The sequence below is a fragment of the Sycon ciliatum genome, chromosome 4, assembly GCF_964019385.1.
Source record: "Sycon ciliatum chromosome 4, ocSycCili1.1, whole genome shotgun sequence".
Taxonomy (NCBI): domain Eukaryota; kingdom Metazoa; phylum Porifera; class Calcarea; order Leucosolenida; family Sycettidae; genus Sycon; species Sycon ciliatum.
Window position 1 is genome coordinate 24,094,246 of NC_088646.1, and position 16,956 is coordinate 24,111,201.

At 46.9% G+C, this 16,956-nt stretch overlaps 1 protein-coding gene across 1 annotated transcript; it reads right to left on the minus strand.

The window, feature by feature from the left end:
* Nucleotides 1–3,657: 3,657 nt before the first annotated feature.
* On the minus strand, nucleotides 3,658–16,650 carry LOC135815169 (serine/threonine-protein kinase STK11-like). The gene is made up of 9 exons (XM_065328428.1): nucleotides 16,194–16,650; nucleotides 14,065–14,152; nucleotides 13,215–13,300; nucleotides 12,770–12,902; nucleotides 11,372–11,508; nucleotides 9,783–9,910; nucleotides 6,966–7,023; nucleotides 5,771–6,231; nucleotides 3,658–5,028 (listed from the first exon to the last, which is right to left on the minus strand). The coding sequence occupies exons 1-9, from the start codon at nucleotides 16,481–16,483 to the stop codon at nucleotides 4,544–4,546; spliced, it is 1,866 nt and encodes a 621-aa protein (XP_065184500.1). The 5' UTR covers nucleotides 16,484–16,650; the 3' UTR covers nucleotides 3,658–4,543.
* Between the last annotated feature and the right edge of the window lie 306 nt (nucleotides 16,651–16,956).

Sequence of the window (16,956 nt, forward strand, 5' to 3'; positions counted from 1 at the left end):
GTACATAACCCCTGCTATAAATGTGTTATTTAGGCAGACTGGACCATTGTGCAAGTCATAAAGAAGAAACGGGGCAGATACACGACTTACAATTTTCAAAACCTGGCTTCGTGTTATGTGTAATTTGTGTCAAAATTGTAGTATTTCAACATGACAATATCACTGGCTGTACTTCTCTTATATGGTACTTAACCCCTGCTATACATGTGTTGTTTAGGAAGACTGGTGTATTGTGCAAGTCATAAAGAAGAAATGGGGCAGATACACGACTTACAATTTTCAAAAACCAGCTTCGTGTTATGTGCAATTTGGGTCAATTTTTAGTATTCGGATTAACCTAGGATACGACTCTGAAAAGTTCTGAACAGTTACCGCAACACTACACGCCGTTTCATAACTGCTGCTGTTGCCATCACTGCTATCAAGTAGTTCGGACATGGCAGGAGCTAAAAAAATTGCTGGTAGTCTTTCAAAGAATACTGGCGAGTGATGGGCTGTAAGGGGCCGTCCGTAAATATCGATGTTTTTTTAGAGACGATATTGGTGCGTCTGGGGGGGGAGGGGGTTTGAGCCATGTGCGTCTTTTCGAGCATCAGAAAAATATCGATGTAAATATCTGAAGTTTCGCCGATCCCTGCACGCGGACGTCTAAATGGCTATACAAGAAATGTGAAACCAGCTTCCGTTCGCGGAGCTAAAACTCGCGACACAAGAACAAAATCAAAAATTGGAAGCTGTACGCCCATGGCGAATTTCAAGAGCAAAAGAATGAGCTATTGATTGTGGAAATCGGCCGAACGATGCCTGCAGGAGACCTTTTTCAAGACGTAGAGGCAGTGCGAACAAACACGGACGAACTCCACAAGAGTTTCCAGTCTTCACTGTCTGAACAAGGATTTGAAAAAATTCAAGCCCGAGCGTAGCCGCTTTGGCTCGTACACGATGGCTGTGAGCACTGCAGCGCCAACCCGGTTCGCTCCCCCCAGGCGATGCAGCTATTGCGTGAGTGCGGCGGGATTTTCACGCCTACACCGGACCCTCAACATCCTGGGCACTTCATGAGCATCCAAAAAATATTGATTCCATGATCTAGATGTACATGTGCGTCTTCTGGGGGGAGGGAGGGGGGTCAAGGGAGAGAAGCACCAATATCGTCTCTAAAAAAACATCGATATTTACGGACGGCCCCTAAACGAAATGTGCTGCCTCAATAATTTCAAAAACTAGACACCCATGCGGCACGCTTGGAGGTGAAGTACAGAAGGCGAGTCGATCCGAGTATGACCTTTCGGACTGGACTGGACTGAACTATTCCAAAAATAACAACGAGGGGTCAAGGGTGCGAGTCAACCCCTGTGACACGGATTTCTGTGCCGTGTCACCTCCCTAGTTTGAGTACGACTCCCTGGTTTACATGAAGTGTTTCAACCCGGGTTGAGTTCGACCCGGGTCAGATTTCAACCCGCCATGTGCACAAAGTGAATGGCGCGTTTACATGACGCATTGCGCTTGACCCGGGTTGAAATTTCGCCCCGGGTTGATTTCAACCCTCCCCCCAAGGGGAGGGTTGAAATCAACCCGGGTCAAGAAAATCGTACAAACGTACTTCTGTGCGTATCTCGCGCCAGGTTTGAACAGCACTGTAGATGCAAATTTCGCGCGAACGGATTCACGTGACCATACAGGACTGTAGAAGTGGACTTTTGGCGGCATATCAGTATTTGACCCGGGTCAACTGTCTTCATGTAAACGCTCACCTCTTTTGTCTGTCGTACAGACTTTCAACCCGGGCTGAACTCGACCCGGGTTGAAATTTCTCATGTAAACACAGCCTTAGTTTTCTAGGCTCAGATCGTTGGAACCAGGGAGTAGTACATTGTATTGTACTACTCCCTGGTTGGAACTCTCTACCTGCTGACATTCGCCTTTGCACATCTGTTTCTCGCTTCCGTTACCTTGTATTGTAGGGAGGTTCCGGAGTACGATTTTTCGTGCCAAAATCCGTGGAGGCTGTACGGATTTTTTATACGTCGTTTTCGAGCAGTGAAAAGTTCCGGGGTACGGAACTTATAATGTTTGCCGTCATTGCCTAGGTTACGATCGCAAACACGTCACATTCCCGCGCTATGCCTTTTTATTAATTTTTGAAAATTTGTACCGAAATCAAAACTTCCCGCGAAAAATCGATGTTTCTCGTACCAAATTTGTACGCGAAAAATCTTTCTGCACCCGATGACGCAAAATCTCCATACGAAGCATGGTTCGTATGAAAGCCAGTCTAGGGGCATGTTCGATTGGTAAGGATCGGGATCGGGATCCAGATCTCAGATCCCTCGGATCCTTCAGATTCAACTGAACACTTTATTTTGGACCTTGACGGTTGCCATGTTGAAAATGGCGCTCACAAGGCACCCAAAAGGGTGAACGTCGTACTCATCCCGTAGGTCGTACAAAAAGTCAACAAGCTCTATCTCCATCCACGTGTGCGTACCACAATGCGTACAAAAATGATTTTTACCAGCCATATATGCACAAAGGTCACATTTGGATCCGTTGGATCCGGTCAACCCTGCTCCCCGAGGAGGGTTGACCGGATCCAAATCCGAAGGATCCGGATCCGGATCCGACCAATCGAAAGGGTGCGAATCCAGTGGATCCGGTGGATCGGGATCCCGATCCTACCAATCGAACATGCCCTGAATCTACACGGATTCTCGTGCCGAAAAATCGTATGGAGCACGCCTGGAAAAAATCCGTAGCGCCCATACGGATTTTGGCACGGAAAATCGTACCCCGGAACCTCTCTATTGGCACATTTAGGGTACCCTGTAAGAAGGCCTTGGCTTAGGTCTGTGCATGTGGGGATTGCCCTATCAAAAATTTAATACTGGTATAAATAATAATAATAATAATAATGCAGAGTTAGCATGAGATCGTTTCCTGGGGAACACTGCGTAACCAAGAGTACACAAGTCATAACCCCCCAGAATGTGCAACTCCCACATGATACCATGTTGTCCCGACAGAATTTCAAGTTGACGTCATTATTTATGACGCAATGCTCCTTGCAGCAGTGATTTACAACATGTGTACGGGTGTCAACCAGGGAGTCGTCAAATACCATGGTATTTGACGACTCCCTGGTGTCAACGCATCACACGTTTTTCTTTGCAATAATTAATTTGTACAGGATCGATCGGCTTCGGTCGACCACAGGTTCCGGATTCGTCTGATAATCCGTGTACAGTGCGCATTGCATCATCAAAATGACGTCAACTTGAAATTCTGTCGGGACAGCACCCATACTGTAGTGCAGTTGCACACTCTGGGGGGGGGGGGGGGGGGGGGGGTACTCTTGGCGTAACACATAACAGCAAGAGTTATCAACTCTTGGTAACAGTCTGCTGCAATGAGGCTGTTTTGCCGATGGAATCGGTGAAGAATGTCCATTATGTAAGAAGAGAAGAACAAAAGAGCTGCTTCTGGGCCTTTCTGCAACAGTCCACACGTTTTCAGAATTCTGCAATCTGCAGAATTCACCGGGACAGAGGGCAGGATGGATAAGAACCTCACTGCACACTACACGCAATCAAGCACATGCTCTCGCATGCGTGCGCGCACACACGCACGCGAGATAATAAGTCGAGACATGTCAAGTAGAGTGGTAGGCGTGGAAGAAGGAAGATTCCTTTGCGTCTAAATAGATTCAGTGGTAAAGAAGAAACACACACTGTTGGAGAACAAACAGAGAGTTGAAATGAATGGACAGAAGAAAAAAAAAGACCACCAGTTCAACGACAAGATAACTAAACTGATAACAATGGAAGAAAGACTGGGCCATAGAAAGTATAGATCACATATTTAAAAACAAGAACAGACGACACGCAAGAGAAGAGCAACGAGGCGTGTTGCTCGGCTGCCCTAAAGATATTTACATAGCTGAGTCCGCTGATTTACTATAGTACTAACAACAATAAAACATAGAAAAGAAAGAAGTCTTTATAAAAGGTCTAGTGAGAAACGGTATGAGAAGTGAGGCATATGTTTCGTTACGTTATATACAATTTTTTGCATAGGTCAGATCTCAACATGCTGAGGAAAGAGAGAGAGAGAGAGAGAGAGAGAGAGAGAGAGAGAGAGCGAGAGCGAGAAAGAGAGAAAGACAGTGTAAACTGAATATGATTGGAATATGGTGATTTGAGAGATTAGTTCATGACACACTGGATTCTGAACTGACGGCGATAGAACAGCTCTGCTTCGGTGTCAACATGCTTCAAACGCTAGTTATCGTGCTGCCAAGGAGGATACTTATTATTGAGGTGCATCCTCCCAAGGCTGTGAATGGATGTTATAATTTCAGATGCAGAATTTCAAGTGAACGGAGTGAATGATATAATACTAATTTATGGCTACGAGAGCAGACTATGATCGGCTATATGCGGAGATATGAGGTCTGGTTTATCACATATATACATGCTGGAGACCGACAGTGGTGGCGGAGGAGGAGGAGGAGGGATGTGTGCTCAGCACAACTTGGCTTCTACTATTGTTGGCGGCACTGCACGGCCTTGCGCATTCGTTTTAATGGCTTGTACGAGTGGCGTTGCGTCGGCGTAGCAGGCGCGGACGCCACAGAAGCAGCATTACCCGCACCTGTGTCCGCTTTCCGATTGGCAATGGCTTTCTTGCAGGAACCATCAATTGCTGACGCCTGCCTACAGTGCGTTGGCGATTGGGGCTCATCTCCTGCTGTGACAACAGAAGTTGATGACTTACCATTAGCGGTGGGACCATCTACAGTTGGGACTTCGCCATCGTCCTCTTCTCTATTGGGACTGAGCTGCGGGCGTAGCGCACGATGTGAGGCTAAGGACATCGGACCAGCCGACGACTCAGCACCACCCGTGTGGCTATGCGTGCTGTTACGCTTACTCCCACTGGATATGAACGATGGATTCGATGAGTCGGACATCCGGTGACTGAGCTGGATGCTGACATTGCTCAAATCGGATGACGACGGACCCGAAACTGCACAACCACAACCACACACACAAGCTTTAAACTTTGAATTTAACCATTGCCGAAGGTAATGATAGAGAAAGGACTAATTTGGCCGCAACCGGCAGAAAGGTTCGTGGCGCTTGAGGTCGCCGGGGCGGCGACAGGTACACACACACACGAACACACATGTGCACACACACACACATGTGCACACACACAAACACACACTCATACCATCACATATACACACGGGCGCATACTAACATATAGGCGTACATACATGTGCACACACACATACATGTGCACACATGCACACACACACACACACACACACACACACACACACACACACACACACACACACACACACACACACACACACACACACACACACACCATGTACCATGCATACGCCCGTCGCAAGAGAAGCACGCAAATCTGCAAATGCACTGGATGTGCACCCACAGATTTTCTCTTATAGCAACGATAGCGGACACGATCTGAATGAGACAGATCAAGACTTGCGCCAGATAACTGTCTAATCCACACAACTGGCGAAGCCATGTGAACACACACACACACACACACACACACACACACACACACACACACACACACGCACACACACACGCACACACACAGCAAACTATGACATGGAGAGCGGAGGGAATACGCTGCTTGCAGTCTAACAACAAAATAATTATACTACAGGCATACAAATCCTTGCACATGAAGGAAAGCAGCGTTATGCACCATAACCAGCACCTACCTTTGTCTCGGGATTTGAAAAACGTTTGCCGCCGGCTCACAACAGAGTCGCTGCACTTTGACACGCTATCGCCTGCTTCAGCATCAGGGGTGGAAATACCACGCACACTGTCCATGCCAAAGCTATCCTCTCGTGACACCGAGCCAATGGATTGCAGCGGGCGGTTGTGTGCAATGTTATCGGACGACGAGCTCACGCTGAACGTGCCCACGGCTTCCAGTATGCTGTCGGGTAGAACTTGTGAGGAGCCGAGGACGGAGTGCTGACCAGCGCTGCTCATCAGGTGAACCATGTGATCTTCAGACAGGTACAGCGGACACGTGGGCAGGTTGTGCTGGTGCAGGGACATCAGAGCATCCACGCACGTCATGCCACGCAGCGGGTCATGCTCAAAGTCACACAGAGGCGGAATGGGTAACCAAGATTCCTTCTTCTGCAAGGAGTGCGCTGATGTGAACCACCTGGGCGACACAGAACAAGAGAATCGCCACAGAAAACTCCAAGTTACAAGTCGTACTGAAGCAGGCAACCAAGGCATGAACAAGTACATGTATACATTGTATATGAGTTGTGTACACATGGCAACGTGAGCAATGCGCATGTAAGACCTCCACATGACAAGCTGGTGCTAGCCGGCGAGCTATCGGTTGCGCAACTGACTATCGAGCTCAAGCTGTTCAGTGCCAACGACACCGTGTGGTGTAGTCATGAACCAACTGTTCTAAGACGCTCTGCAGACTACGTACATAGCACACACAGTACAAAAAATACATGGAACCTAAAAGACAACCTTTTCCCAAGCCTGCATTCAGACTACACATTACATGCAACATAATATAGGAGACCTTTGACCCTGCAGACCAAATGGATGTGTGAAAGCAGGGAGCCGTCGAAAGTTTGTATGACTGCCCAGTGACAGCACGATAAGTGCGGAAAAGGTGAACTGTAAAAGGGTCAGCACTCTGCCTGAAGGGATTGCACTGCTTTTCAGGCTTCCCACCAGACTCTCATACCGGTAGTTGTTTTGGGAATTTCTAAATGTGACCAGGAGTACATGCAACCCAGAGTGTACAGCTTCTGATTTTTTTCTGCCTGAGTCTCAGTCTGCCTCTTTGTCCCCCTACGCACATCGCCATGCCCACAGCGTTCTGCAAGGAAAGCAGGGGCTGAAAAGCTGCACGAAACCAGCACTTACTGATGCTGCATGATGGCATGTACGCTGAGTCTCTTGCTTGCGTCGTACTCCAGCATACCTGCACAGCAACATAGTACAGTCAAAGAGCAACGGACACAAACGTTATGCAATGCACGTAACAAAACGCCTTGTTGTTCGCTAGACATGATTGTGATGGATTCGACCAGTGACTCCGAGCTCCGCTGACCAGACCTAACAAGGACAAAACCGCTAGCTGTCTGCAGATTGAGTGTATACCGTAAAGTCTAGTATAAAAGCCGCGGCTTCTATGACTTTCTTGGTGAAATTTTGCAGGCTTCTATACAGGGAGTCGTAAAATACCGGGAGGCGACACGAGATGCACAACCGCGTCGGATGATTGACTCAGCTTGGGCACGAGTGCTGAGGGAAAATATAGAATCCCCATGAGGTCAAAGCGGCGCAGGTCATGCACAAAGGACGCGTTCGCTGTTTGGTCCCAAAAATCAAAAAAATTATCCTGCTCCCAAGGAATCGTCCGAGTGTCAGCAGTTGATTTGGTGATTCTAAGTTTGTGCCTTGACGAGGTAAAGGATGATGGAGCTTGACAGAGATGCCTGCCAAAGTGATGAGTCCACCGTGGAAGATGTAGATGACGGAGCTTGACAGAGATGCCTGCCAAAGTGATGAGTCCACCGTGGAAGATGTAGATGACGCCACGTATCCACTTGGTGACCTGAGTTGTGGAGATGTTCAGCTGTGGACTACTGGTGAGATTCTCTCGTCTGCATTTTTGGTCTCGTCTTGTCCTTGTGAACACGAATGTATAATCTGTAGCGTACTAAGCGCCCCAAACTCACCCGAAAAATGGGAGTCTGCCCACGGTGCATTGTCTGTTCACTTTGACATGTGACAGTGTTGAAACTGTGACAGGATATTATTTTATTCATGTCCTGAAAATTACGTGTGTACCTAGTATGTAAATTGTTGACATTATAATGTAAACCTCCGCCCTCAACCCTTGCTTTGCCTATGTGCAGATTCATGTAAGAGTGGCAGTGCCACCATGGTGTACAGGCCTATGGAAGGTGCAATAATCCATGGAATATGCGAACTGCTGACAATGAGACAGGCGAGTGTTACTGAGGCGATGGAGTTATTCCTGCATGTTATCAGGACACAGTTACACAAGGCATCAGGTTTTGGAAATCTGCTACGCCAGGAAGTGTGCCAGCTGAAGGCATGCAATGGTGCTGGAATTTCGCAAGCATGGCAACAAGTGCTCTCCAGCATCTCAACAGCTTTTCCCAAAGTGAAGCTCTGTATAAGACACAATATGACACAGCTAAAAACAACTGAAGCAGTGACATGTGAATGTTGCACGAGCATGCGTGTGTGTGTATGTGTGTGTGTGTGTGTGTGTGTATATATGTGTGCGGCTGTGCCAAAGCCTAGAGTGTTCATTTGCGGCTGTGGCAGGGACTTCCGTCAGCCCAATGATCTAACTCGCCACAGGAAATACTGCAACTCCTGATGCTATCATTGCACGGAGCAATGGGCATCCAAAGGTCCAAAGGTGTATGTGTGTTGTGCATTGGTGGTCGATTCACATGGCTTTGCCAGTTGTGTGGATTATAGAGTTATCTGGTGCAAGTCTTGATCTGTCTCATTCAGATCTTGTTCGCTATCATTGCTATAAGAGAAAATCTGTGGGTGCACATCCAGTGCATTTGCAGACTTGCGTTCTTCTCTTGCGACGGGCGTATGCATGGTATGTGTGTGCGTGCGTGCGTGTGTGTGTGTGTATGCTTCTGTGATAAGTGGATCAAGCAATATACAGGGTATTCAAGGGTATTCGCCTTGAGTGCATTTGCCGATAGTGTGACTTTCGTCGCAGAGAACTTTGCTCAGTCGGTCAGGCGACTCGGCCTTACGTTTCCTGAAGGCAATGTGTTCAGAACACAGTTACTTCAAGTATGAACAGCTATGAACAGTTAAGAAATGACGAATATTGTGTGTAGTTCATGGACCATAATGTGAAACACTTTGAATGCAGAAGAATGAGGATAGTGGCATCAAATGCTGCATGGATTCTGTTTGATATGCTACTTTTTTCCCTTCCATGGAAAGGTGAGTACATCATCGATCTTCATCTCGAAACTTCACACAAACCGAGAATGGAACTTGGACAACATGAAGGGGCCATGGGCATGGTGTGTTTAGCGGAGAACTATTCCGAAAACAGGGTGTCATTCGCACTTACTCAATTCAAATTTGAGTACATTTCGTGAATAACTTACCTTGACATTCCGTCGTCTCCAAAGCAGTGAACTTCCCAAAAAAAAATTAAAAGCCACGGCTCAACCCAAGGTAATGCGTGGTACGTATCAGAAACAACAAGCTTTCGCTCTGGAGATCCAGAATAGGCCTCGAAGCATAGCAAAAACAATTGAGAAAAAGAAGATGACGACGACGTTTCAATCACGCATCAAATTTCGCGGGTCGAGTGCAGCAATCCTCGGATCGTGAAATGTGTGGCGTGTCGCCTCCTGGTATTTTACGACTCCCTGCTTCTATACAAGACAGGTATTTCTATGTATGTCAACACTAAAACCAGGCTTATGTGTGATTTGATGGGCCCAAAATTGCGGCTTCTATTCGAGGGCGGCTTCTATTCAAGTGCGGCTTTTATACAAGACTTTACGGTACATCGTTTGTGCAGCTCCACCAGGATCAATGCTAGCAACTGCACACTGATAACCTGTGTGCCACAATAGCAAACATGACACGTTGTCAATGCCCGGACATGTGAAGCAGGGAAAGAACAGCAAAGCGTAGCAGCAGGATCAGCCAACAAACCTCGTAAAAGATCTTGTAGGCTCTCCGATAGACCAGGCGGCATGGTATAAACACCTTTCCCTATCGTCTCGAAGAGCTGGAAAATTGTGTTTCCCATGAATGGATAGTCCCCAGACACAAAATGAAACCTGATACACACACAGAAGAAAGAAAGCAGTGAGCAAGAATAGAACACGCACAGACGAACGTGTGCACCCCCCCCCCCCCCCCACACACACACATGTTCTACCCTGCAAGCCTTACTTCACTTCCTACACACTGAACACTGCTGCATGGTATAGATTAGGACATTACACTAACTCTGTACCTACATGACACTCATCACTTTACCCCCCATTCTAGGATTGTAGCAGGCAGGTATAGTGGGATGGTCTAAGACCATGATTGAGAAACAGAGGGTACCAGGTTCAAGTCCTGCTTGGAAGCGGAAGAAATTTTTCCAGCCGTGCTGTGACCCACAGTTAATTGGGAACTCGTGGCCTGGCACGAGGGTAACATGGATGCAGCTAATGGGATTTCGGTCTTTGACCACTTGGTGGTGGGTCTGATCTACTCACCTCCCACCGTTTAGGCGCTGCATCTGCGCCTTTGATCCTAGAGGGTGGTGGCGTTCCCACGGCGGATGCGGAAAACTCGGCTTCCAGCCGAGTCTCACGCGAACCGTGAAATTTATTTATTTTAGGATTGTAGTCCAGCTAACCAGTTCTAGTTTGTTCTTTCCTTGTATGGTCCACCTTAAAGCTACCGTATTTTTTCGGAGTACAGTCAACTTCGCTAATCACGACTGCGGATATAACGACAATTCGCGAATAACGACAGAATTTCCATGCCCAGAGCAAAGTCCCATCCCACTGTAATAATGAGACTTCGGGTAGAACGACACTTCGCAAATAAGGACACCTTTTTGATGCCCCGCAGAGTGTCGTTATAAGCGAAGTTGACTGTATATTAAAGCCGCACTTTACACACCAGTGAGTCACCCCCAAAAGGTCGGTGCGGCATATATTACAATGGTCAAATTAATGGTGATAAACAGGGCAGATGTCTACATTTCGCGACAAAAAAATGGGCGGCTTATACTCTGAAAATAAGGTACTGTAATTTCCCAAATTTTCGGTACTTTCGGTGCATCTGTTTCATACCTAAAATTTCAATACACCGAACAAATACTAACACACATGATCCAATAGGGAACTGCTTCTCTGTACCGAAAATTTCTGTTCACCTAACCTGGCCTTTTGCCCTCATACCGAAAATATTGAGCACCGAAAATTTCTGAAATGTCTAAATTCAGAAATTTTAGTGCTCAATTTTTTCGGTATGAGGGCAAAAGGCCAGGTTAGGTGAACAGAAATTTTCGGTACAGAGAAGCAGTTCCCTATTGGATCATGTGTGTTAGTATTTGTTCGGTGTATTGAAATTTTAGGTATGAAACAGATGCACCGAAAGTACCGAAAATTTGGGAAATTAGTTCAAATTACAGTACATGTACTTGTTTAGAATGGTGCATCTGAGTTTGTGCATATCATCCGTATGCCAGAAACACTACTGCGTCATGGCAAGGAAAAAAGGACAAGAGAGATACTTACAACGTGACACCGACTGCCCAAACATCGAGCTTGAAACCCGACATCGAGTCATGGCCCAGTGAGACCTCTGGTGGCTGGAAAACCGGTGATCCCTGGCTCGTGTGTATAGAGTCGTCAATACTGAATAAGTCCAGACGCTGGACAACAAAACAATGCAATGCAAACAGAGCAGAAGCAGCAAACATTTAGTCATAAACGTGCTACAAACTTGAAGTACATCTCGCAGAATGCACAGAAGCCGGACGAAATCTATTTATGATGCACAGCACAATGCACGCTGGCTCCGTCCGAGTATTCCACGCGGACCAACTGCCTAACTTTACTTGTGCTGAGCAGGATGCAGTTCATGACGTTCAGTGATTCATTGGGTGACAAAGTTGGGAGGTTCTGATATGACTTTTACGACTAAAAATAGAAGGAGAAAGGGTGGGGGTCAACTTACAACCAGGATTCGACTTATAACCGGGAACTATCAGTATCTTTAAAAAAATGACCTGCACTGCATGCACGAGTGCACCATGTGTACACATTTGTGCCAGTTTATTGGACTTTTTCAAGGAGTGGGACGTTATACCCTCCAATAAGGAATGTTTACATGATTTGTTGATGTGTTAGTAGCAGGGAGTAGTTAGTAGTGCTTCGTTGGGTGATAACTTTAAAACGCGGAATTGAGACTTCCGGATACAGGGGTCGACTTACAACCGGTAAAGTATGGTAATGCAGCACAAGAAGAGTACTAATATGATCCAGCGCCCATTACACACACACACACACACACACACACACACACACACACACACACACACACACACACACACACCCACACACACCCACACACCCACACACCCACACACACACACCCTACACACCCACACACACCCATCCACCCACCCACCCACCCACCCACCCACACAGTCATTATTATCAAGAGTAGACAAACAAGAGTGTGCAACTCCGCATCTCTTCTGCACAATCTGCAGATAACCAGCCCACAGCGGAAAGTTTTGTTGACGTCACCTTTTTCAGAAAACGGCGCATTTTGCCACAGAGCAGTGTGAGAGCACGTGCTGGGCACCGACCTTGTAATGTAAAGCCCAGCCAAGTGCACGGGGCAAAACTTCCCAAAAGACTCGCAGCGTGTGCGTCGTAGAAGAGATTACATCAACAAAATATGCACTGCATGTACAGTTGCGCTCACTGAAATCAGACCGAAAGTGCAAAACTAGCACCCTGGACCAGTTACGATTGCATCACTGCACTGATATATGTGTACGTCCAGCCGCATTCGTTCCACTTCCAGGGCGTCAAGGGCCGTGCAAGTTCAGGGCGTCAACTATGCACTTCGGGTCGGATTTCACCGAGCACAACTGTTACTTTGATACATGCACAACTACTGACCTCGGCAACACCAAAGTCGCAGATCTTGACAACTTGCTGCTGAGATAAGAGCAGATTGTCCGGCTTCAGGTCCTTGTGCACCACACGCTGACTGTGCAGGTACTCAACTCCACATATAGTCTGGCAGAAATAGCTGAGGGCATTCAGAAGAGGAGAATAAACAGGTGCAACAAACATGTCACGGAAAACCATGAACACACAGCTCCCAACTTCCATCTTGTGGCAGGGGTTGGATTTTACAATGAAAACTTGACTACGCTTGTAGCTTCTACAAGAGGACACGTCACAAAGCTTGGTAGAAGGACGGTTCACAGCCCATTGCAGATTTACTCTCGATAAAGAGAAAAAGAAAGAGCGACAGAGACAGTCATATAGATAGAGAGAGAAAGAAACACCAAAAGGGAGCGACAGAAAAGAACAGCACATGACCGTCCAGTTGGCTTACTTGTGAGCTTGCTTGATGGGAAACTTTTGCTCCTTGGTGCTCTTTAGTATCTCTTCAAGCGGACACACACAATACTCCATGACCATATATGTGCAGACAGGTCGTCAAGGAAATACACACATGCATCACAAGCAATGGCTTGGACAAATGGCATCCGTCTGGTAGGAACATTCACGTACTTCACGAAGTACAAATCACACAGACACGTACAAATAAAGCCGATCCAAAACGATTGGCTATCCTCGTTACGGTGAGGTGGTTGCGGAGGTTTATCATGCATGAACTCTACATGAGCACAAAATTCATTGCTTATAAATCCAGAACGATAGGCATAGTCTACACAAGTACAAACAGCACCGTGGAATCCAGCCAGAGGGTTTTGTCTCTCCAAATCGCCCCACAATTGTTTCTTGCCTGGAAAAAGGGCCACAATCACATCTCCGTATGAGCCTGCATCGCTGAACTGCAATGCAGGAGCTGCTTGTAAGTGTACAGTACCTCACACCTTTTGATCTTTTGTCAGTGTCGATGACCAATCCCTACAGTGCGGACACAGCATCTACGATGTCATGTGAGCATGAGGTGACCGGTACTGGATTCGCATCTGCAGCACCATGGACAGATGCCGCATCCGCATCACTCCACGATCAGAGCATGAAAGGGGTTGACATGATACTGTAGCGTGCTCTGGCAGTAGCTAATGTTACAAGTACAGCACTCTAAAAGTACAGTAGGTCCTTTCGGTCCCCAGGTGCCTAGATAAGCCAGCAGGTGCTACAGTAGCAGCACGTCAACAAAGTGACATGCATGCACAACATGTACATTCCCCGCGTGCAAAGGAACAATGAGGATATATTTTGAGCTTCTCCTCATTGTAGAGAACCTCGATGAGCTTGACAACATGTTCATGCTTTAGTTGGCGTAGAAGTTGTATTTCCCTGTACACACAATACACATATACACACGCACACACACATACACACATATACACATAAACTTGGACAGATACACATACATGTACAAGCTTTAAAATATATACCGGTATGAGAAGTTGTAGAATGCATGTAGTTTGCTCTGTGCCTCTGTGCACATTCGCAATATTCCGATAGCTCAGCTGCTTGTCGGCTTTGAAGCATACACCCACTCTCTGTCACCCACTCTGAACAGGTACATGTACAAGCCCCATGGCAATGGGACAGCATCTGGTGCTACATGACGCAAAAACAAAAGCGCTATTTGACACACTAAAAAAAGTTATAGCATTAAAATACTTTGACAGAATCTCGATGCTGCCCGAGGGCTGGGATGTGGCACCATGCCCTATTTGGGAGGTTGGACTTCACATGTCCCAACTTCAGTAAATACGACAATTGCGGTCATTCGTGCAGCTTCAGAGCTCGCTGCAACTGCATGAATAATGACACGACCATGTGTATGTGTGTGTGGGGGGGGGGGGGCATACATCTGATACCTGTACTAGTACATACTTTGCTACTTCATCTCCATTGCACTGTGCCCAGATAAGATAACACCACTGACTGATTTCCTGAACTAAAGCAATCCTAGGCCAAGCAGGGCTTGCTGGCAGGTTAGTTTCCCATTTCCAAATTGGTGCATCTACCCGGGGCGGTGAATACTGCCAATTCACCGGATCCGACACAATTCAATGCAGCCCCAAGGCTGTCTCCACACTGCGCCATATGCACAGTAATTACTCGATTCAATGCCACTCTATCACCCTATTGTGGTGGTATAAATTTGCAGTGTTGCCAAGTGCGTCCTGCCTGACGCACCATTTCCCGGAAATCTTCGTATATTTGTGCACTCGCATGAGCAGACGCATTGTCAAAAAAAAACTTCACCAAATTCAAAATGCATTTCCACACTGGTAGACCTCTAGTTTGTACGTCAATACTCTGGGGCATAACGTTTGCCTGTTCATATGCTGACACACAGTGACAGGCGCCTGGTTGAACTGGAGTGTACAGGTTTACTGGAATTGATTCAAATTATGATTTCTCAAGTTCAAGCTTCAACATTTGTTCCATTCCCGTGGCAACGAACTAGCCTGTTGTACTGTTTCATTTCTGTGGGGAAATTCATGCCAAATCCGGACTGCAGACAAAACCTCCTCTTTCCGTATAAGCACGGACAAACACGAGTGGCTGGTAACATGCATTTGTAGCACAGGTACAGTGCTGAGTCACCTCCATCATTACACTGCGCTCTTTAGCCGACTAGACCGTCCTGCACACAACCATCACCATTGCGAGGACACTTCCGTAGACGATATTGATAAACTCCTTCAGACCAGGCCTTCAACGGCCGAGAGCTCTGTCGCACCCTGTAATAAGGTACAGTGCTGCTCACTGAAATCCGACTGAGAGAGTCAATGCCACGTCACGTGAGGCGCTGTGCAGCCCTACGCCTGCGAACGCTGGGATGTGAACTGGTGCAGGGTTCAAGCCTGGCTCACCCGATCGGATTTCATTGAGCAGTACTCTCTACATTACTGTGTTGGGCTTCAGTCACTGAGTCAGAGCTTGTGTCTGGGTCTAGCACAGTGACACAAGCTGAGTTCCTGACTCGGCACAGGTACTCAACTATGGAACATGCCAGAACTGTGTACTGTAAGTAGCATCAAGATGCTGCTGCAGTCCACAACACCCCACGTTTACACTCATGCATAATACATAATACTGAAGTTGATATGACAATATGTCCTGACCAACAATGTAGTTTACATGTACACAGTTGATATGCACGCCCACAGTACAACATGCAGTCATGGCGTGTGCTCGTTAAATGACAGGCGTGTGTGACATATGTCAATGAAATTTCAAATTCATCAATTCGATCACCATTTATAGCACCACTCCTTTCTCAGTGCTGCACATCTTCTCAGCTACTGTGTTCACCATATACTGAGCCGAGGTTTATACTAGCACACATCACAACAGCTTCAGGCATCAATCATACCGTTCCACATTAGACTCTCCACTAGGAATTTTTCTCAGTCGCCTCTTGTTCAGAATTTTAACAGCTCGTCGATGGAGAGAGAGAACATCCAGCATCTCTTTCACTTTGCCATAGGAGCCTTCGCCAAGAACAGCACCTTTGAGATAACGTCCTGCAACACAGGACGCAGCTTTATGGTGAGGCTCCGACACAACGTGAGTGGACGTGCTGTTTGGGTGACCAAATTCCGTATCCCAGTCTACTTCTCCTCCAGGCAGGGAGCCAGCGACCACCGCGCATTCCTGCATCATTCCTTCAATGTTTCATTGTCGACAGGCAGAGTGGACTCCAAGCCACAGCCTGGAAACATCGACTGTTGTGACCAGGATACATCCACCGAAAAATGAACTCCCACTGTAGGAAAAGTCTAAAGATAGTTTCGTCTTTCTCAGAAGATGATAATGCTCACAGTCTCATTCTCGATCCCCGATTCTTCGCCGATACTACTGTACCACTTTTACCAGTCTTTTTTCGCGTGATTGTTTGCATGCTCAGATCGTGTGTGTGTGCCCCCGGTGCATGGGTACGCGGCGCGGTCTGCACAAAGCAGCACAATGCATGTGTACAGTACAAAACTACGTACTGTCATTACGTAATACAGAAAGCTGCCAACTGCACCACGTTAACGTTCTCGTGATAGGTGCAGTATACATAATAGGTGGATATGGAATTTATGGATGTTGTATTGCCGCTTTTTGCAGCTTGACGTACAAAAACAACGTTT

What these genes read in the sequence shown, in the direction of transcription:
- LOC135815169 (XM_065328428.1), bottom strand. Translation starts at nt 16,483, where the DNA reads ATGATGCAGGAATGCGCGGTGGTCGCTGGCTCCCTGCCTGGAGGAGAA. An exon ending in GGAGAGTCTAATGTGGAACG is followed by an intron (nt 14,153 to 16,193) that starts GTATGATTGATG and finishes TTGTGTGTACAG; the next exon opens with GGAAATACAACTTCTACGCC. An exon ending in CCCATCAAGCAAGCTCACAA is followed by an intron (nt 12,903 to 13,214) that starts GTAAGCCAACTG and finishes GAATGCCCTCAG; the next exon opens with CTATTTCTGCCAGACTATAT.